Source organism: Mastigoproctus giganteus, chromosome 5, assembly GCF_048544385.1.
Source record: "Mastigoproctus giganteus isolate SK-2022 chromosome 5, ASM4854438v1, whole genome shotgun sequence".
Classification (NCBI taxonomy): domain Eukaryota; kingdom Metazoa; phylum Arthropoda; class Arachnida; order Uropygi; family Thelyphonidae; genus Mastigoproctus; species Mastigoproctus giganteus.
This window is the reverse complement of record NC_143579.1, coordinates 225173597-225196745: the sequence shown is the minus strand read 5'-3', so window position 1 is coordinate 225196745 and position 23149 is coordinate 225173597. Positions and strand designations below refer to the sequence as shown.

Below are 23149 nucleotides of genomic sequence, written 5' to 3'. Positions count from 1 at the left end.
TCCTGTCTCCCTGACAATAGTCACCAACAATAACTAGCTCCTGTGGGACTAGCACATTCTACTCTGAAGGTTACTGCTGTGTTGCCTGATGATCAAGTTCAAGCTCTGGCATTGATGTGGGCAGCTGAGAGCCTGATGGGTCCCCCAAATTAAGGCCTTCTAGGGCATCTACCCTGTTCTTCAAGCTCTCATAAAGGCACATAACACTGAGTTGGTGCCTAACTTCTTCACGCTCCTTACATCAAGCACACACAAAGATATCCCCCTTGGCAATATCGTGTTCCATTCCAGAAAGGACCACAAACATTTCACAAGTTGCACATTTTTTTAGGCTGTGATGTGTTAGAGAATTGCCTCCTTTGGTTCTCCCCTGAGCCACAGCACTCCCACTACTTTGTGTACGTTACTTTGCTGCTCTAGTCTGGGGCGTGATTCCATTTAAATACGATTGAATTAATTAACAATGAAAATTAATAAGGTTAATAAATTTAATTGATTAATTTACTATACTATACTTGAATATACAATACTATACTAAGCTAATGCAGTTATATATATCCTGCTATATAGTTTTATGTTATACTTGAGCTATCAATTTCGAGATATACGTTATCAAGTTACGCTTTACTGTAACGATCACAATGTTAAATTAGTTATATTCATTTGTAACCTTTCTTGGTAAGAGCACCTCTTTGTTCCCTTCACCAATCTCGTTGTCCTTCCCTGTACACGTTCCAGCAGCTCTGCATAATTGAGGACTCCAGACCTGTATGCACTATTAAAGGAGCGGCCTTACAAAGGGATTTGCCTTATTGCCTTATACAAAGGGATAATCACCTCCATATCCCTGCTAGCAAAATTCCTGTATATCATTGACAAGAGCCATGAGTTTCTCTGGCACTCTGTCTGCACTGTTCAGAAAACTTCATATCTGACTGCACATTTCCCCCCCAAGTCTTTTTCATTCTGTGCTATGCTGAGTTTAGTACCATGGAGTTGGTATTTTACTCTGGGGTTACTGCTACCTATATTCAGTACTCTGGACCCCCAATTTACGATATTAATCCGTTCCAGAGACACCATCTTGTTCTAAAAATATTGTAACGTGAATCCAATAACACATTGATTTTTGGTAATTCATTTCAAGACCATGGAAGTTGAAATTTTTGCTATATTACTAAGCTATTTATCTCTGTAAAAGGCGATTTTTATTATGGAAATTGTACATTTTGATTACAAAAATTGGTTAAAACTAATCTATTGATTAAAGCACAACACAGAAAATCACTTCAACTAAAGGATGCAAAAACAAAACATGCAGCCAACACATTTACAAAGGCTGCTATTGGCTGAGGAGGAGGACCACGTGGTCTGGTCGGAGACATTCGTAAGCGAAGCCCATTGTAAAGTGAAATAAGTAGGCACCTCTTAACATGGTCACTGGTTAATAGAACTAGCTGCTTAATGGAATCAAATGTACTAATGGTTACACTGAATTGTATCTGTATATATCTAAAAGAAGTGCTGTTCACATGACTTAACAGAACTTTTGTTTCCTGTCCATCATGACTGGAATGCTTTGCTGTTTAGAATCTTCCAGCTGGAAACATAATTTTAACTTTAGGAAGAGTTAATATGAATTCATACGGTAAATACTTATTAAGAGACGTATCAGAAATGTTACATTTAAATAATAATAGACGTGGTAATAAACAGAACGTTGGTTATTAAAGTAGGTGCTTTGTATACACCTTGGATAAAAATAGATTTTGGATAAATCTTTAGTCCCTCTTACAAAAGCAGTGTTTATTCTTACAGATAAAGGTTTGAAAATATGCTTAAAGTCATGTATATATACAAGTTCACAGCCATTAATTATTCTTAAAAATGAAGAAAAAAGATAAGCCACTCTGTTTTTCTTGAGTGGAATGAGGAAGAATTTAGAAAATAAACTTTACAGTTTAAATCCTGTTACTTGCAAAATGTTTATATAGCATTGGAATCAGTGAACGAAAATTGGAATATGTTATTAACTGTTATTTGGCTTATGCTCTTATTAAAAGCAGAAGAGTTTTATCACTTGATAAGGTCTGCTTGGTGTTATGCATTCATTACAAATTTGTTGAGTTCTGTGAAAGGAATACATATTCTAATTAGTTTTTCTATGTTAAAATTTGAGGAAATTAATAAACCTTGCTCTTAATTTTTATTACTTCTTATCTTGTTATTCAGTTGTTTGAATGATGATCGTAGTGTGATTGACTACTTGAACTTGGTAGGAAATTTAGAGAAATTTCAGTGGGAAGTTTTGTTTAAACACCTTTCCAGAATCATGATAGCTCAGTATCTTCCAGAATCTTGATAGTTTAGACAATAACAGTAATCAAGGTAGCAAATCTAGAATTAAAGTGGTAAGATTAATGAAATTTAGTTATATCTAGGCAAAAAATAAAATGATCTTCACTCACCCATAGCATATAAATGAATTGTGCTTATTCAACGTATAAAACAGAGCAGTCCAGTCAAGTAGTATATATTTAAAAAACAAAGATGATGAACTTATATTACTATATATGGCTATTTTTTTAATAGGTGACAGTAGTACTCAGCGGTCAACAAGCAACAGTATTTCTTCAAGTGGACGTAGAAATAAGTTGCCACATCCAAAGTATCGTCACAAGAGAATCGTTATGTGTGATGATATTGGTCCACTACCTCCAATTCTTTTGCCCTTAGGTATTTGAAATTTTACTTAATAATAAAACTATTTGTAAATGGTTTCTCTTTGCTACACTAACGTAGCAGAGCTTAAAATTTATAGTCTTAACATTATTTTGCATTCATAACAGTTGATTGTTTCTTCCAAAATGTTTTCTGCATCATTTGCTTAATGTTGCAGGGAGCGTACATTAGGTTAGCTAAGAAATTTAGGTGTGTTATCAGTGGTGAAATATTTGTTTGTATGGTCATATTGTAAGGTAATGATTTTTTCATAGATTAGTTGGTCATTATATATATTCTTAAGTTAAAAGGCTCGGTCAGATGGCTTGATGAACTTTTTTTGTGTGTGGTGTTTTTGATCCACTACAGTTAATGTCTGAAATCTGGACATTTTTAAGATTTGTTGGTTTTTTTTTTTTTTTGCAAAACATTTATTTTATTCTGGTACCAAGAACTTGTTCTCTGGATAGTGCAATCACATCATGAAATTGTTGAATTCAAATATATTAAGTATAAGTTAATTAATTTAAAGCCATTGTTGACTTAATTTTTTAAAAATTGCATATTAACTCAGCAATAGCTAGTGTATATATATATATAAATAATTATACTTAGTTTAGTCATTTATCAACCTCTGTAACATTCATGACATATCTCTGTATTCTTCTCTCGTTCATTGCCAATGGCAAAGGAGGCCTTTACGTGGTGAGCAGTATTTTGGCTCATTCTGAACTTTAGCGGTCCAGTTAGTTAGTATTCCTTACATTTATTTCTTTTGAAAATAAATCTTTATTGATATTAGTTTCTTTATTAATCACTATGTTAATAAAAATCTTTATTGTTCGTAAGTGACCATATTGTTTGTATCACATTGGAAATTAAGTTAAATTACACCATGTAATTGTGGTAATAAGCACAGTTTGGCCTTTGTGGCTCTTGTACCAAAAAACCCAAAGCCAACCAGCCAACCCAACAGCCTCTGACATCACAATCAGTTTTTGGACAAGGTTGTTTTCTCCATCAATATTGACTTGCAAGTCAACAGTCCTCACAGTGTGCTCTTATTTCTTTCCTCCTGACCAGTCTTGAAACATCCACAGAATATCAGCAAATCAGGTAATACTGATGCACATGAAACAGCACAACTTTCAACTATGCCAAACTAGTCTACATCATTTCTGTTATTATCTGAGAAATCTTTTTTTCCCCACATTTTTTTGCCCTTTCTAAAAACAGAATTTTGGCACACTTCAGTGTTCAGATATTATCGATGTGCTATGGGACAATCTGCCAAAGTCAACAACTGAATCCAGATTTCTCTCAAAACCAAAACCAAAACGTGAAAAACAGCACAACTGCTTATTATTAGTCCATAATGGGAAAAATTTCTGTAGTTCTAACTAATAATTTCCAAATAATGACTTGTAGCTAGCTACTGAAGTCACTTTGATTCCACATGGTCAGCCACTATGTCTAGAGATGGACCAGATTATGAAAGAAGGCAAAGAAAGCACCTGCATGTCATATGGTAACATCATAGCTGCCAAATTTTGACTTTCAGAAAGTTGGAGGAAAACAGGAGGTTTGCAAAAATGCAGGGGTTCATGATAAAAAAAAAAAAAAAAACAGGAGGGAAAACAGGAGGTTTTTGTGAAATCCATACTGCACTAGAAATTAAATTGCACTGACAAAATACACATTTTGTGTATTTTGTCAGCCATATGACTATTTACTAATACACTGCTTTAAAACTTACACAGGATTTTTCTCTCTGTGGATCTGTTTGGATTGTCTGACATCACATGATATTATTTTGAGAAAGATACAGATCTTGCACCTCTTCAGAAATGTTGAGTCAAAATTTTGTTTATAATGATGGCACTGCTGTTAAGGTTGGCTGTCAAGAGCATTTATTATAGTATTATTAGTTGGAGTATTAATATTATTAGTCTTACTGGAGGCTTGAAGTGGTGGAACCCATGTTTAGTCTCCAGAGCTAAGTTCCGGTCAACCCTTCCCCATCTCTTCCATCATGCAGTATGACTGATGACTTTAGAGGTTATGATGCACATCATGGCAAGATCCAATCTTCCTTACATTTCGAGGGTACAGCTCTAAAACGGTATTCGCAGGCTAGCCCGCTAGTTAGTACACTGGACCAAACCTATTAGTAACTCTTTAGGAGGCTTCCGGATCAGCTAGTGTATAACCTTGCTACCTCTACTCTGCCAGATAGTGACTGGACGGAGTCCGAGTAGTGTGTATGCTGGGGGGCATTGTCAAGGATCTGGGTATATTCTTACCACATGTATGCCATATCCAAAAATTTCATTACTTCATACAGTATGTCACCCCCCACTTTTTCTTACTATTGAATACACCATGAATTGTCAAACTAATAGAGTAAGCTTATCTGCTAAAAGATCTAAACGTCCCAAACACTTCCTAGTTCATTTCACAAAAATACGTGGTCTCAATTCTAATCTCAATGATGTCCATTTCCACTTGCAGTCTGCCAAACCCCATGTAGTTTTTCTGACAGAATCTCAGTTATCGGATGATTCAACTACTACTCATCTCAGTTGCCCAAACTATTCACTGTATGATTCCTTTTGCCTCAAAGGTATTTGTGCAAGTGGTACTTGTGCATATGTCCATTCAGATATTCCCTGTCAGAGACTTGGTAATTTGAAATCTCCTCTTTTCAATCTTCTCTGGCTTAAAATCTCTCTGCCTCATTGTGTCAAATTTATCTGTTGCCTCTACCGTTCTCCCAACTCCACTAATCACTTGGAGCTCTTTGACTTTCTCCAGTCCAGCTTCAATAACAGTGAGATAATTTTCCTTGGTAATTTTAATGTTCACAACTCCAGCTGTCTTCCGTTTTCTAGTCACACCAACCCAGCTGGTCGAGATGCTGAGGCTTTTGCAATTACTAATGACCTTGCACAGATTGTTCATTTACCTGCAAGAATACCGGACAATCTTAACCATACAGCCAACACACTTGATATTTTTCTCACCAACAACCCTTCTAATTACACGGTCGAAGTGAGAGGTCCTTTAGGCACCTCAGATCACAACTTGGTGATTGTCTCTTCTTCAACGGAGCCTTTATCTCATGGCTAGTCCCAACCTCGTATTGTTTGGCATTACAAGAATGCAAAATGGGATGACCTGTGAGATTTCTTTTCTTTGGTCGGATTACTGTTTAAAAACTTCTGATGTCAACGTTTGCTCAGATCGTGTCAGGGAAATTATTCGTGCAGGAATGGAATCCTTTATTCCACACTTCACCTTAAAATCTTGTCCTTTATCTAAACCTTGGTTTTCCAATAAATGTGCTAAGGCTGTTCAAGAGAAGAACGTTGCATATCGTAATTGGCTTGTTTCCAATTCTTCAATTTCATTTTCTGCCTACACCAAAGATCGCAACAATTGTAATGCAGTTACAGGCTAAGAATAGAAAACTTGCTACTTGCCCTAAATGGTAGCCGAGCATTCTGTTCTCTTGCCAAAGCTATTTGGCCACAACTTTTGCCCATCTCTGCTCCCACCTCCGTCAAAACCGGATGGTTCTGTTGTCACTTCAGCCAAGGATAAAGTTGACCTGCTAGCATCCCATTTTTCTTCCAACTCGTGTATTAATGATCTTGACGAAAGGTGCCAGGGCGGAAAAATTTCTAAGGAACACTTGACTCTACTATTGTGTACAAATATGCTGGGAGACTTTGAACAACCTCTTGTTATAGGAAAACCACAAAATCCTCGTTGTTTCAAGGGCATAAAGTTGAATCTTTTGAATGTTGACTGGAAGTCTAATAAAAAAGCGTGGATGACACGAGATATCATGAGCGAATGGATAAGTCACTTTAACCAAAACATGATTCTTCAAAACAGAAAAATTATTCTTTTCATGGATAATGCTGCATCTCACCCACACATTGAATTGTCCAACATTCAAATCGTTTTTCTGTCACCAAACACATCTGCAGAGTGTCAGCCCTTGGATCAAGGGATAATAAAAAAATTTAAACTTCACTACAGAAAACGTGTTTTAAGACATCTCATTGCAAACATGAACGATGTAACATGTGCGAGTGACCTTGCAAAGAAACTCAGCATCCTAGATGCGATTCAATGGATTTCCTCTTCAGTAAACGCAATTAGAAAACAAACTGTCGTGAACTGTTTTGTAAAGTCTGGCTTCTCAAACGCAAAAATTGAAGTTGTGAACAGCAATGTTGGAGCACCAAGAAGAACAAGAACTTCAACATCTATTGATAATGTACGATACTTCAGCTACAAGTGACCCTGGCTACAAAGATATAGACTTGAACCTCACTACAGAAGATGGTGCTCTAGATATCAACGACATTATCATCGATATTTTTCAAGAAGTTCCTCATGAGGATGAAGAAATGGAAGGAGGTCATTCTGTCGAAGAACATATTAACGACGAACCACCGATGAAAATAGAAGAAGCGCCCATACAAATCAATCGTTTAAAAATGTTTTTTGCCGTTGAAGAAGATACTGAAGGACTTTTGATGGTTTCTTCACTCCAAACAAATGTTGAAAACAAAATTATCAGCCGGAAGAAGGTGCAGAAGAAAATAAAGTGATTACTGTATGTATTTTTCTTAAGATAAACTCATAATATGCATAGCACAATTGTATGTATATTATTTACAAAAATATTGTACAAAATCTGTATATAATTTAATTTAACATTAAACGTTTAACAATTTTTCTTTATCTCTTGTGTATGTAATTGTATATTATTCACAAAAATGTTCAAAATCTGTATATATTTTAATTTAATTTTACATTAAACGTTTAACGATTTTTCTTTCTTTCTTTTTTTTTTTTTTCTCCCTCAGACTTCTTGTTAGCAGACACTTCTCTCTAACGGACACATTCTCGTTCCCCATGGCTGTCCGTTAAAGGGAAGTTTCACTGTATACCAGTAGGGGTAACTTAGTTAGATGCAAGAGTTACTCTCATAGGCCTATTATTGCATTTTTTGGTGATTATTTACATTATATGAATTTAAATTGTGCGAGACGTTCCGGAACGTAACCCTCACATAAATTAAAAAGTGGCTGTATATTGTTGGTATGATAAATTGCACATAACATTCTTCAACCTATCTAGGATTAATGACATCGGTAAATGGATGCGAGCCATGTTTAGATTTTCAAACAGTGGCATAACATTTAAAAGAAGCAAGTAAATGCTTTTTTCAAGCCAGACAAGAGGAACATGAACAGGAATTTCTGCACAAGTGAGGATACATGCCTAGAATTATCAGCTTGTTTCACCTATTTAGGACTGCTTTCACCAGCCGTTTGTAATTCAGGTCTTTTTTTTTGGGAGTTCATTAATTTTTTTTCTTTCAGAACTTTTTGATTATGAACTGGTTTTCGACATGAGTCAGTGCCAGTCACTAAGATTGCTCGTACTTTTTAATTTGAAAACTCTGAAAGCTTTTTACTCTTTTTACTCAACACAGCTCATGTATTTGCTTGTTCCATGACGATCCCCAGCAGATTGTGACATCTCCAGCACCTTGCTTTCTAGGCCGCTGCTGCTTTTTTTAATAGGAGCTGTGCAAAAATCACCTTCGCCTCTGCCTGTGGCTACTGTTAATCTATTAGTCTGTGTATCTCCCCAATTTAGCAGTATTTTGACCCACATAACACTGCCTCGATAGCATCAGGAAATATTCTTGCACCCCTTCTATTTAAGCATATCCCATCCCTGTGAAAGCAGTCTCTCCTATTAATAGGCACAGACCATGCGGGGAAAAATTTTTATGCCAATTGCTTTGCACAGTCTCTCCACGGCTAAATTGATCAATAAGGCTCTTATATATTCCCTGCTATTGTGTCCGGTTAGACAATTTCAATCCTAACTTGAGACATTTTTTTCTCAACATTAAAAGAAAATTTAAAAAAAATAAGAAAAAAGGAAATGGACAACCTATGTGTATCCCTCCTCCTGTAGGTAATTATCTAGCTAACCTTTGAATTTCCCCAAATCAGCCTCTACCACCCACTTAGAAAACTTATTCCAGTAATTTATAACTCGCTGGCCAAAATAAAATTATGGCTCCTAGTTCTAGAATCATTTATAACCGTGAAAATTTCGTCCTCATTCATTTTACTTATGCCTCCCAGAGCCTTGAACACCTCTGTCAAATCTCCTCTAACGTGCCAAGCTGTGCATCCCTCAAATTTGATGTCTTTCCTCATATGGACGCTCTTTTGCCGATCTCACCAGGCGAGTTACCCGCCTTTGGATCCTTTCGAGAAGCACAGTCTTTCTTTAGGTGCAGTCTCCATACTTGAACACAGTATTCCAAGTGTGGTCTAACAATAGCCTTATATAATGAGATTATGACGTCCTTATCTCTACTAGCAATTGTTCAATAAATCATATAGGGCATCATGGGCCTTCCTTGCAACCAGTCTACAATGCTCGGAGCACTTCATGTCTGACCCTATCATAATACCCAAGTCCCTTTCCTCCACTTTAGTTCAACTCCACCAAGTGTATAAGTTATTTTGCGATTACTGTTCCCCAGGTGCAATACTTTACACTTTGCTGGATTAAAGCATAGCTGCCATTTTTCTGACCATCCTTGAAGTCTATCTAGGTCACTCTGAAGAAGCTCTGCTTGCCTGTGATCATTAACTACTCTACCAATCTTTACATCATCTGCAAATTTAGATATCATTCCCTCTATCCTTTCATCGATGTCATTTATGAAAATCAAAAACAATAATGGTCCTAATACTGATCCTTGGGGAACCCCACTTCTTACATCAACCGACTCTGAGGAATAACCATTTATTACAACCCTCTGCCTCCTGCCCTGAAGCCATCCAGCTATCCATCTAAGGATTTTCCCTGCGATTCCAACCTGTTCCAGCTTATAAAGTAACCGCTCATGTGGGACTGAGTGAAATGCTTTGCTTTGCTGAAATCCAAATAAACAATGTTGAAATTATTCCCTATGTCAAGCTCCTGAGTGACCCTGTCAAAATAGCTAACCAGATTAGTTAAACATGATTTTTCATTTACAAAACCATGCTGAGTATCCTTCAGAATTCCATTTCTATCTAAATGATCCTGAATTCCACCCTTGATCATTGTCTCCATGATTTTCCCTACTGCTGAAGTTGGACTAACTGGCTGGTAATTTCCCACTTCACTCTTAGAACCACCCTTATGTATTGAAGATATACCGGCACTTTTCCAATCCAACGGAATCATTCCCGAGTCCAGTGATACTCTCATAATTAGCCTCAATGGTTCAATGCACTCACTTGCTACCTCCCTTAAAATTATAGGTATATGCCATCATCCAGGAGCCTTACTGGCCTGTAGGCTCAAATTTTTTCATTAAATAAACGTATGAAGTTTCAACTCAACATCATTAATTACATTTTTTCAACTTCATTCCCATAATTTCTTATTGATGTAAAGGGTTTTTCTTCTGTAAATATCGATGCAAAGTAACTGTTGAGCTCATCTTCAACTTCAGCTGGGGTATCTTTTACTATCCCACGTCCATTACATAAGGGTCCGATCTAATTGTCCTATTCTTTGCATTTATATATGTGAAGAATTCCTTATAACCCCCCCCCCCCTTTTTGCTCTTTTTGCCAGCGATTTCTCATAATTTGCCTTTGCCAGCCTAACCTGTGGCACTACAAAGGGTACTAGGAAAGTTTTGCAATGCAGCTTTGTTTATTTAATTTTTTCAAAGTAATTTCCTCTACATTCAATACACCTCTCCATCCTCCAAAACCAATCTTTAAACCAGTTCTGCCAAGTTTCACTAGGGAGTAAAGCACACTCGTTGTCCCAAGCCCGTGGAAGGTCCTCATCACTGGAAAACCACCTCCCTTTTAGCTTCATTTTCACATGCGGGAACAGTGCAAAGTCGCAGGGAGCAAGGTCTGGGCTGTAGGGAGGGTGCTCGAGAAGTTTCAGTCCTGTCGTGGTCAAATATTCGGTGCAGGCTTTGGCGCGGTGAGCTGCAGCATTATGTGATGGAGGTACCAGGTGTCCATTCTTGACTTTGGCCGCAGGTTCTTCATAGATCCAATGACTTTAGGCAGGCATTGTTCAGTATACCACTTAGCTGTGACTGTCTTCTGCGTGTCCAAAACGACACGTTCCACAATTCCACTCGATTTGAAAAATACAGCTATCATTTTCTTCTTTACAGATCGGGATTTTCTGACAATTACGGGTGTGTTGTCATCATCAAAGACCCAAACTTTGTTTTGAGCCTTGGTCGGCAGATCGTAATAGTACAGCCAAGTCTCGTCACCTGTCAGGATGTTGTTCACATACCGAGATTGTCCCTTATCAAACTTTTTTAACATCTCCCGGCACCAAGTCACACGTCGTGGCATCTGCTCTTCAGTCAGTTGATGCGGCACCCAGAGAGAACAAAGTTGCTTCACGTGCAAATGATCTTGCAGAATCGAACGAATTGCTGGTGCATTTAGGCCCAAAGTATCCTCTATCTGTTGATAGGTCACTCGCCTGTTTTCGTCAAGCATTTTCCTCACAGCAGTAACGTTTTCCTCCGTAACTGATGTTCGTGGCCTTCCCGGCCTCTCAGAATCCTCCAGAGTGAAATTTCCCCTTTGGAATTCTCTATACCACCTGAATATCGTTGTACGATGTGGACAATCATCATCTAGTGCAAGAGTCATTTCTTCTAAGCACTGGTCTATGGTTAAACCACGCACGAAATTATACCGCAAAACTGTCCTTATCTCATTTCGTGACCACGATGCCATCGCAAGCACTTTACACTCTCACTACTAATGAATAACTGAGCCCATCGACTTGGCACATCGGCTACTATGCACGTATGAACATGTCTCAACATGCAGCAACAAGCAGCTTCCTGTGATTCATTGTTGCGTCATATTGCAAAACTTTCCTAGTACCCTTTGTATTAGAGATCAATTTTTGGCTGTTATAGGCTTCAGTACTTTTTATTGCTCTGTAATTTTTAATATTATTAGTACTAAAGTATATAACAGTATCAGCTTTTGCACCCTTAAAAGATTATGATATCATCTACTTTAGCTCCTGTCAGACATACCCTTCTCCATCTGTGACCCTTTTTCACAATATATTTCCTATTTCCCTGACAGTAGAGTCGTAAACTATAGCTACTTCCTGTACATTCAAGGATCTCTGCTGCAGAGGATTTCTTTGTACTGTCTGATGCCGGAACATTTGCTGAAGAGTTGTGCTGGGTGGCTGAGTGCTTGATGTGTCCCTTGCTTTTAATCCTTCAAGGGTGCCAACTGGCTGAGTGTTCGAATGGTCCCTCTCTTTTAATCCTTAGAGGGCATCAGCCCTTTTCTTTAAGCCCTTCATATAAAATCCAATCAGAATGCTGAATGAACTTGCACTTAACCTCCATGCTCTTTTTCTTTGCAATGAACACACAGAAAGGCATCTCCTGTGGCTGTATCATGTCCTAGAGGTAGCTTCTCAAAAAGAGCACTAGTAACACATGTGACAATCCTGATTCATCAGAGAACTGCCTTTGGAAGTTCTTCCTCAAACCCAAGTGCTACTTATTATTATTATCAGCCATATGGTGGAAGGAAGCCTGAGGCTTATGCTGCACCAGCCAAAAAAAAAAAAATTCTGAGTTACCCTGAGAAGAGAGAGAGAGAGAGAGAGAGAGAGAGAGAGAGAGAGTCAGAAGTAGGAAGGAGTCACCAAGAACTTTGAGCACTTGGCTTTGCTGCTGTAGTCTGAGGCATTATTTAGTCTAAATTTAATTTAAACAACACATTAAACTGAAAGATCAAAATGAATGATGCTGTGCTAATCCTGCTTATTTAACTTCAGTACAAACTACGCTCTGTTAGATTGCGTTGTATATTATGTGATAAAGTAGTGTAATTAAGACATGTTTTTATCTATAAATTTTATTGTTTATAGGCCTCTTTGTCTCATACTGATTACATTGCTACAAAACTATAGAGAAAAATCTCCAAGTATCGCCTATATCATTGCTGCAACAATGGCAGCAGAGTAATAATGTTATTATCGATATAGCACAATGACAGCAAAATTTGACATTGATATCAATACAACACAGTGACAGTAGAAATTGACTGTGGTTTCTTAAGCCTTTACTAAAGCCAAGTTACAAATTCACCAACTGAATCACAGAATTACAAATAATAACTGCACTACTGATTTTAAATCAAAAGTTACAAAAAAAAACAATTTTTAAGCAATAAATAAAGTTCCATGTAGCAGTTTCCAAAAAAAAGCTGTGCATCCAGACATCTTTGTTTTGTAGTTTTGACCTTTTCTTTGCGAATAATGCTCGAATATCTGGAAATAGGGTGAGTGACTTTGAGACTGCAGAATTGGGATTGACTTTAAAACCTTCAAAGGGACTAACAGAATTATACTTTGAAAATTTAATGTCACTCTGGCATTTCTTGTTGAGTAACAGTCTTATTAAGAAATAAATGAAATTTCCATTTGTGTATATAGAACTCATAAGTTTTCTGAAAAAAATTGTTAAATTTCTGTTGGTCGAATTTTAATGAAATTTTGGATGCTCAGTCAAATCTTTCTTAAAGAAAAATGCAAGCTATGCTTATTGAAATTTTTAATGATAAAGTTTTAACAAGTATTACAATAAACAGTGCAAAAATATAGTCAATATTTTGTGTTTGCCTTTTATTTTGTAATGATTAGAATCCTCTCTGATCAAAGTCCAGCAGTAGTCTTCCAGCATATTGGACTTCCATCTTCCTTGGTAATTTTTCTTCACAGTAACTGTACCTTGAAGAAAACATTCACCATGTTTATCATTAATGTATCAAAAGTTTTATATGGAAAGGGTGGAAATGTATTTTTTAGAGACATATTGCAAACAAGATTTTGATAGGCTTGTAAATAAATTCTCAATCAAGATTTTATAATTGTCTGCTCTGTTGTTACTCAAAAAATGTTCACAAACTTTCTCTTGAACAACTTCCAAGCATCCATTTCCAAAGGATGGTACCACTCTTTCAATATCTCCATCTTTCAGTAAATCTGTGATCTGTAGATAAGTGAATGCATTGATTTTGGAATCATTAACACATGGAAACTTGTTTTAAATAGTATCATTAGCTGTATGGTGTAAGGAAGCCCTGGGATTTTAACTTTGTGAAGTAGTGGTAAAAATGTTTGTTTGATCAACTAGTGGCTTGTTGGTGATATATTTCTTTCTGTGATCCATATGAGAGGGCCAAATCTTAGTTTAGTATTGAATAGGTTTGGCTGAACTGTCTCACTTACACAAAAGCAGAAATATTTTATATAGCCAGATTGCAAACCTAAAAGGATTTCAATAACTGAAATTTCTATGAATGTGCCACTTGTATTTATTACTGTACTTTTCTTAAAAGAAGTTCCATGTTCTGTTAGGATTCTTTCACACGGATTTCACAATTGATCGTATGTATGTTTCCATTATGAAATAAAACAGCTTTTATATTTAATTTCAAAGAGTTGATGGGAAAAAAAAAACCATTTTCTGGTTGATGTTCTCTTCCAGTGGCATTAAACTGTCCATCAGTATCATTTCGGTAGCAAACTGAGTCTGATATAGAAGAATGTGAAGAAAGCTCTTTTTGTTTGGGCATCCAAAATTTCATTAAAATACAGCTATAGTTTATCTGTATTTGAGTAAATTCTATTCCATCAGTTTAAATCCCAGAAGTTCTGCTTGCCATAGATAGACTTATGTCATGTGCAAGATTGTTTAAATTCACTTTGAATTATAAGATGAGGTTTTTGTTTTTTGAGTCTGGGCATTTTTATTCTAACTTAGAATTTGTATGAACTGTTTCCATTGGGTCATCTGTGTTTTTTTCTTGTAGTGACTAGGTTTCTGCTGGTACAGGTAGTTTGTCGCTGTGACTAACTGGTGTAATAAATAGCCAGTAGGATATTTGGATACTCCATTTTTTTTGCTCTCCTCTGTCCACCTTTTAATTTTAATTATTCAAAAATAGTAGCCATTGACATGATTGGTTGGCTTCCTCTGCACAGTGGGAATAGTGAATGGAAGCAATACTTTACACTTATTTGTTTAACTAGCAGTATCATTTCGTATCATATCAGCTTCTGAGATGCAAAGCACAATTAATGAGGCGTACATGAGGAGCCCACTTCTTTTTCTGATCAACTAATTTGCAGCAGCGAAAATAAAGGTTACTTGCTTTCTTTAACAGTATCTGTAGAAGAATAAGAGAAATTTACCTCAGTATGGTACATAGAACACTTCCGTATGACACTCTCAGATTTAAAATTAAAATCTCTACAATTAAAATGAATATAAAATTAATGCAAAATGATTACAGTAATCAATTAAAAAATTTAATGTAAATTTTACAAAAATCTTCTTGACGCTAACAGGGCTTTTGACCATATGTCTTGATCACAGGAATGGAAATTATGGAGTGTGCGCGTGCCTGGATCACATACTATGAGAGGTATTTAGACTTATGTTCTTGTTATTACTGATAGTTGCACTATTCAAGACATTTTACATTTTCGTTTAATAATATTCATCCTAGTCTCAATTTTACATTGGAAAGGAAAAATACAGAACTCTGTGGTCATTAAATTTTCTAAATTTCACGCTTGCTCAGGATGCAAATAAAGTCCAATTTAATATCTATTGTAAGCCAACAAACACTGATATGCTTCTGCATTATAACATATTACCCATCCACCTACAAAAGGTCTATTATTTTTAATCAATTTCTTGATTTCTGTAACGACGGAATCTGCTTTAGACTCAGAAATACAAATATTAACCAGCAGATTCTTAAACAGGGGTTATCTCCTTGCTACAATAAACTGAATTAGGGTACAAGCTAAGGATAGGATACAAAATACTATACCAACCAACAATAGTAATATCAAAAAATACTTTATTTCTGTCCCATATGTTGAACAGTGGCACAAACAGCTTAACAGATTCTTTAGATACTGAATTTAAAATTGTGGCAAGACCAATATGGAAATTGCACGCTATACTGAACAATCGCTCAGTCCTTTCCCCTTTCGCAACACAGATCAGTGACCTGGTATACAATGTGTCTTGCAGCGGTTGTGACTCATCTTATCAGGGCTCTGCACAGTGTATGCTGGATGTGAAATAAAAACAGCACGTGTCCTCAGTCTATGCTTCTTGTTCAGCAGCGTCAGAATTGGCCTTTCATGCCGTTAACGAAAACCATACATTTTTATTCAATGAGGCCAAAATACTTAGTGTCCAACGTAATTATACTAGACTGTTAATTGCAGAAACCATCAAAATTAAATTACATGAGAATTCTATTAACATTTGGCGTCCACATCTAATCTCTGATTTGTGGTAGTTTCCGTGCATGCATGAAGACCAATAATCTTGCTATTTAAGATCCAGGCTCACACATACTCCATAATTTCCATTCCTGTGATCAAGACATATGGTCGAAAAGCCCTGTCATTTTCAGGAAGGAAAGTCATTTTTGCAAAATTTACGTTAAACTTTTTAAAAATTTTTAATTGATTACTGTAATCATTTTTCATTAATTTTATATTTGTTTTAGTTTCTGGAGAGTGTCATATGGAATGACATGTTCTATGTACCATATTGAGGTAAATTTCTCTTATTCTTCTACAAATATTGAAATACAACATAGAATGTATTGAGCATTGTAGCTCTGTTTTATGTTATCAAATTTAATAGTATCATTTCATACTATTAACTATTACTATTAAATCATAACCTCACTTACAGTGTATCATAGTGTGTGCATCTGAGTGTTGTGCAGAAATTTAAGCTATTAGAGAAGTTAGATGCTTGTGTGTCCGCATCTGTGAGGAGTATAGTGTTAAAAAAAAAAAAAAAAACAACTTTTAGATATTGTAAACAGTAAGGATAAGTTTAAGGTGCTTTTTTAAGGGGTCTCAACTTTCAATTTTTAGCTGTGACTCTGAAGTAAGTTTTTCTAGGCACCAATATTCAATCACAGTAAATTCTCTGCTACTATGTATCAACCAATAAAGTAAAGATAAATAAGTTTTTTTTTTTTTTTTTTAAACTTTATTTCAGATTTTCTATATATACAGAGTAACTGTTTAGATTTTCAATTATGTGGGGTGCAAATGATCTCAAAAAATTTTCAATGTAATGGCATTTACCAACGACACCATTATTCTTTTAGTCTCTAAAGTCAAAGGTTTAATGTATATTCAACTGACATGCAAGTAGTACCCCTTGACATGCAAGGGGTAGGAAGTAGTCTATATCCCCTTTGAAAATTGCCCACTGCACCAAGGTCAAGAAAACTCCTGCATCCAGAACTTCTCAATGAGCAGTCCACCTGATATAAACAGATAGGCCAAAATCCAAGTATGCGAAACTAAAATATAAATATCTTGCAAACTGAGGGGGCTAGAAAAAATAGACTGTATGTTCAAAATCAGCATTTTAAAATTTTTTATTGTTGTTGTAATCAGTTTTAATAGTATTATTAAATAATTTAATGATATATCATCTCTACAACATAAGATAATGTAATTCTTTTGTTCAGTATGGCAGCATATTTGACAATGCCTAAAAACTTTTTTTTTTTTTTTGATAAAAGACTGTATTAAAATTTCTCAGGTAAAATTTTTGAAATGTCATATCTTTTATCTGTAGACTATGATATGGAAGATAAGCCAGATATGGATAAACTTGTTAAATGGTTGCTGGGTAAGTCATATCTGGAGAGAAATTTCTCTCTTTCTGTTCTTCAGTTAATCATATTTGTGAGATTCTGTATAGATATTATTGTGTTTACACACTCACATATGTAATGTTATATGTTCACCTGCCATATTTTTATTGGTAAAATGTATATCTCATTTGGGGGGGGGGGATACGTTAATCATCTGCAAACAGATAGGATGGCATGTAGTTAAGAACCTGGAACCTTTCAGAAAGTTTGGAAATTACGAAGAAACTTGGTTAACCCAGAGACCATTTGTAAATAAAGTTTTTAATGGCAGCTGTTAAATTTGGCATGGATGTGTTGATCGGGTTCAGAAGAGCCTTCGGTCTACTTTCAATCTCATCCCATCTGTGATACTAGTGTTACCACAAGCTTGAACAGTCTTCCATAGAAAAGTATAATGCAGGTTGGAAAACAAACATTCAAATACTTGTGAAAACTAGTAGGCATCCATTGTAAATTTAGCTTCATATTCACTAACCTAACTTCTTTATTTGTTCTCTGATCCATGAAACAGTTTTCCATGTGTCCTGTCTGAAAATTTTATCTTACAGAAATTTGTGTGTGTTAACAGAATTTTGTTTCCTATCCTTACAGCAACACTACAGTACTTTTTTTTGTTTGTTTTTTAAATAGGGATCACCATAAAAGAAAAGTAGAATATGGATTGTCCTCTTGACATTGTGCATTGAGAACTTCTTTACCTTTGTTAAATTTACTGTTTTCAGACTGACATGCTAAACATTTGCATTTTTTGTGTAGCACTATCATGCGAAATTCATGCTTAGATTACTCATTTTATATTTACTGAAAATTGCTATGCACCCCTAATTGTTTTTCACCAAATATTAACATATGCCAAGTTGTCTGCACTACATTGTATTAAATTCAGTTGACACAAACTCATCCCAAAAATACTTAGTTTGGTAGAGGCCCTTGCAACAAAACAGACATTATATATCCAGGCCATTGTCATCTTAGAGAAATAGATATTTCCATGCCACTTACAAGTACTGACAACTGTTCCCTGATTTGGGTAGGGGTGAGGAGAAGCATTCCAAACCTATAGCTTAAGCTAAAGAACCAGACACTTAAACTTCTTTAGAATGGCTCCAAATGTGGACATGACATTTTATCGAGAAAACTGTGTAAAAAAAATTCATCAAGCCATATGACATTTACCAAATTATTTACACATTACTATTTTTTTTTTAAATGCATGTTGGTAGGAGGCTCATTCAGTTTTTTGTGCATGGTAACTGGCAAAGTAATATAGATTTAAACAGCTTTGTTGTTTAAATCTATAGTACTCTGCCTTCGTGTTTTACAACCAGGCTCAAAAACATGGAGAAATCCACCCTGGAGGATGCATTAAGAATCATAGTGCACTAAATTTCTCTTTGCAACATGGATTCTTGAAAGTTTTCATTTTTGTTTTAGTATTATTATATACCAGATTGTGAGCACACAGCAAATTGCCTTGCACCAAATTGCCTTGCACCAAATTGTGAGCACACAGTAAATTGCCTTGCACCAAATTGTGAGCACACAGTAAATTGCCTTGCACCAAATTGAAATGAATCTTCCTGAGGTGATACCAGCAATTTAAAACAGATGTGGTATCACAAAGATATAATACAGTTTAATAATGTAATAAAATAGCAATTAAAATGGAATTAGCCAGCTTAATAGTTGGTTGTTGTTATTATTTGGTTTTTAGGAGCATTAGCAACTAAGGCCATATTGCTTCGGGAATTTGCGATGGTCATTCCCTGACCTTTCCGTATTTGGTGGTGACGGGCTCGAACCCCGGTCTAATCAAGAAGCGTGTGCTACGCACTGCTGCTCCTTCCCACCTGGCTATGGAGGCGCCTTGGCCATATTGCTCCGGGAATATGCGGTGGTCATTCCCTGACCTTTCCGCATCCTCCGTATTTGGTGGTGACGGGCTCGAATCCCGGTCTAATCGTGTGCTACGCACTGCTGCTTCTTCCCACCTGGCTACAGAGGCACCTCATATAGTTGGTTGTATTCACAAAATTTGATAAAACATATACAGATAAAAAGTACTGAAAAAATTTTTTTAAATTGCTAAGTATTTAAAAATGTTATAATAGTAAAACTGTTGAACTGAGTGTTCTATTCTCTATAATGAACTGTAATACCACGATTGTAGTGTTTCTGTAGATATACCGGGTGTCTCAAAAATACACGGCATAACTTCAGGAATGAGTTCCTCATATGTAAACAATAAAAATATTTTATATCAACATAGTTCCTGAAATGCTTGGTTCCCAAGTTATTAACCAGAATGTCTTATCTCCCGCAGGTGATTTCCTTCATCACAAGGTACTGACAGGATCTGGTGGTTTTCCATTCCGACAATATACTCAAATCAGGAGCAAGCGGATATGCACTTTATGTATGGTTTGGTAGATGGCAATGCTCTGGAGGCTCGTCGTTTGGACCATGAAAGGTTCCCAGAACGAAGATATCCAGAAAGGAAAACGTTTGAAGGTATCAATTGCCTTCTTTGTGAACATGGGACCTTTACACCTCGTGCTGCCGACAGAGGATGACCTAGATCTATGACTCCTGAAGTAGAGGAGGAGATTTTGGATGTTGTGCATGCCACTCCTGGAATCAGCACACGCAGAATAGCAGTGCAACTGGCTGTTCAACGTTCGACTATTTGGAGAGTGTTGCGAGAACAACTGTATTCTTACCATCTGCAATGGGTACAGTCCTTGTCACCAGCAGATTACCCTGCACGAGTAATGTTCTGCCAGTGGTTCTTGCAGCAGTGTGGTACAACTCCTCACTTTCCTGCCTTAGTGATGTTCACAGATGAAGCACAGTTCACATGAGACGGAATCCAAAACTTTCACAATCAGCATCTATGTGCCTGAGGAAAACCCACATGCAATTCTTCCATCACATGACCAACAGCAGTTCAGCCTCAACATCTGGGTGGGTGTTTTTGGTGATAAGTTATTTGGGCCCCATGTACTTCCAAACAAACTCACAGGGCAGGCGTACAGAAACTTTCTGGAAAACAACATGCCTGATTTCTTGGACGACATGCCACTGATCATTCGTCAACAAGCACACTTCATGTACAATGGTACTCCTGCACATTTCAGCCACCTAGCCCGCAATTACCTGAATCAAAGGTTTCCTGGTTGGTGGATAGATAGAGGTGGACCAACTGCCTGTTGACACAAACCAACTTCCTGGCCTTCATGCTCACTGATTTAAACCCACTAGATTTCTTCTTGTGGGGCCATTTAAAGTCATTGGTGTATAAGACTCCGGTAGCTGATGTGGAAACTCTCCGCAATCGAATTGTGGCAGGTTGTGAGACAATTCGAAACATGCCAGGAATTTGACATTGTCTTCGTGAGTCCATGAGACGTCGATGTGAGGCCTGTATTCAGGCAGAAGGTGGACATTTTGAACAATTACTATAGGTGATGTGAACAGTTAAGTGTCATAGACAGACCTTCAAAACTCGGAAACAAAGCATTTCCGGAACTATGTTGATATAAAATATTTTTATTGTCTACATATGAGGAACTGATTCCTGAAGTTATGCCATGTATTTTTGAGACACCCTGTATATGAAGAAGATAGTTTACCAGCTATTCAACTGGTAAACTACCCTCTTCAGAGTACACTCTTGACATTTTATATACTGATTCCAGTGTGCTTCTGATGTCACATTCCTTTTTGAATTGCTAATAGTGCCTGCCTATGTCCCATTTAATTAACTTACTCAGCTGTTGCAAATCTGTCCTTTCAAGGGGACTTTAAGCTTTATATTTACCCTAAGTGGTCACTGAATTATGACCACCTACCTAATACCATGTTGGGTCACCATTTGCATGGAAAACAGTGTCAGATCTATATATATATATATAAATAAAAGTTGTATTAATATATTGAATTAAGTATGCATAAATGGATGTGAAAGTTGCACAAAGTGTCAGTAACTAGAAGGGTGAGGAAAGTAGAAAAAGAAGTGTAGTAGATTTGTGAAAGGTGAAAGAATGTTAATATGATAGAGGTTATGATGAATTAGGAAAATTATGGGCTAAGATGCGTTTAGGGCTAAAGCCTCAAGCTGCGAGCAAGTTTAGACTATGTATATATTAAGTGCAATATCATCATTAATATACAGCCATTTCTGAATTAACAGAATATTTATAAGGCACCATCGTTTTAAGTTATATCTCATATTGTGAATACCTTCACGAGTTGCCATGATATTTATGGGCTGAATTACTAAGCCAATATAAAGTGGGGGAACTGTAAAGTAAAATTAGTACATCAAAATATTATATAGATAATGCAAAAATGCTTGATCATGTATCAATATTTATTTCAGCTCACATCAGATCAAGCATTTTTGCATTACCTATATTAGACTGTTTACTAAAATTGTTTCTCCCCATATCTGATGACAGCTATACCATTTTCATTTTATTTTTATTTTCAATTTATTTGCGTTTGATTAGTATTTTTATGTACAGTGGAACCTCTATATTCGTCATTAATCCGTTCCTGATGGTCGGACGAATATAGAATCGATTTTTTCCATAGAAATGAACTAAAATTGGAATAATCCATTCCCAGCCCCGAATCTGATACATAAATAAATATATTTAACCAGTGCTTTACCTTTACTGAGGAGCAATGATGGCGGAAGAGGAGGAAAGGAATTATTGTTTAGAAGGGGAGTCACCTTCTGTTTGAATACCTTCACGAGTTGCCATGATATTTATGGGCTGAATTACTAAGCCAATATAAAGTGGGGGAACTGTAAAGTAAAATTAGTACATCAAAATATTATATAGATAATGCAAAAATGCTTGATCATGTATCAATATTTATTTCAGCTCACATCAGATCAAGCATTTTTGCATTACCTATATTAGACTGTTTACTAAAATTGTTTCTCCCCATATCTGATGACAGCTATACCATTTTCATTTTATTTTTATTTTCAATTTATTTGCGTTTGATTAGTATTTTTATGTACAGTGGAACCTCTATATTCGTCATTAATCCGTTCCTGATGGTCGGACGAATATAGAATCGATTTTTTCCATAGAAATGAACTAAAATTGGAATAATCCATTCCCAGCCCCGAATCTGATACATAAATAAATATATTTAACCAGTGCTTTACCTTTACTGAGGAGCAATGATGGCGGAAGAGGAGGAAAGGAATTATTGTTTAGAAGGGGAGTCACCTTCTGTTAAAACTGGGTAACTCCAGTTCTTGTGATCAATGTCTTTTTTGTCCCTTTCCTGACAATTCAGTTTAGCAAAGAACTTGTCCAATGTTGTCTGTTTTTTAAAATTTTCTGAATGTAGCCAATCACATTATCATTGAATGAATTTATATTTTGATTAACTACAGCAATGTTCGGGTGCCACTTCTTGACCATACTCTTCGTTTTGGCCCAGTTGGACAGCATTTCCTTAATTAAAAACTCTCGGATTTTCTGAATGATAAACGAGCAATGGTTTAATTTTGCAGTCCCCACTAGTGTTACCACACAGCAAGAGTGTTAATCTGTCTTTCATTGGTT

At 36.2% G+C, this 23149-nt stretch overlaps 1 protein-coding gene across 1 annotated transcript in view; it reads left to right on the top strand.

Annotated features, from left to right (window-relative positions):
- LOC150086169 (uncharacterized) overlaps window positions 1-23149 on the top strand; it is a 249210-nt gene that overhangs the window by 140700 nt on the left and 85361 nt on the right. Inside the window, exons 8-9 of the mRNA XM_090374434.1 lie at window positions 2593-2736; window positions 17480-17533. Of these exons, the coding sequence (XP_090230560.1) occupies window positions 2593-2736; window positions 17480-17533 (198 nt within the window). The remainder of the gene's footprint in view (window positions 1-2592; window positions 2737-17479; window positions 17534-23149) is intronic.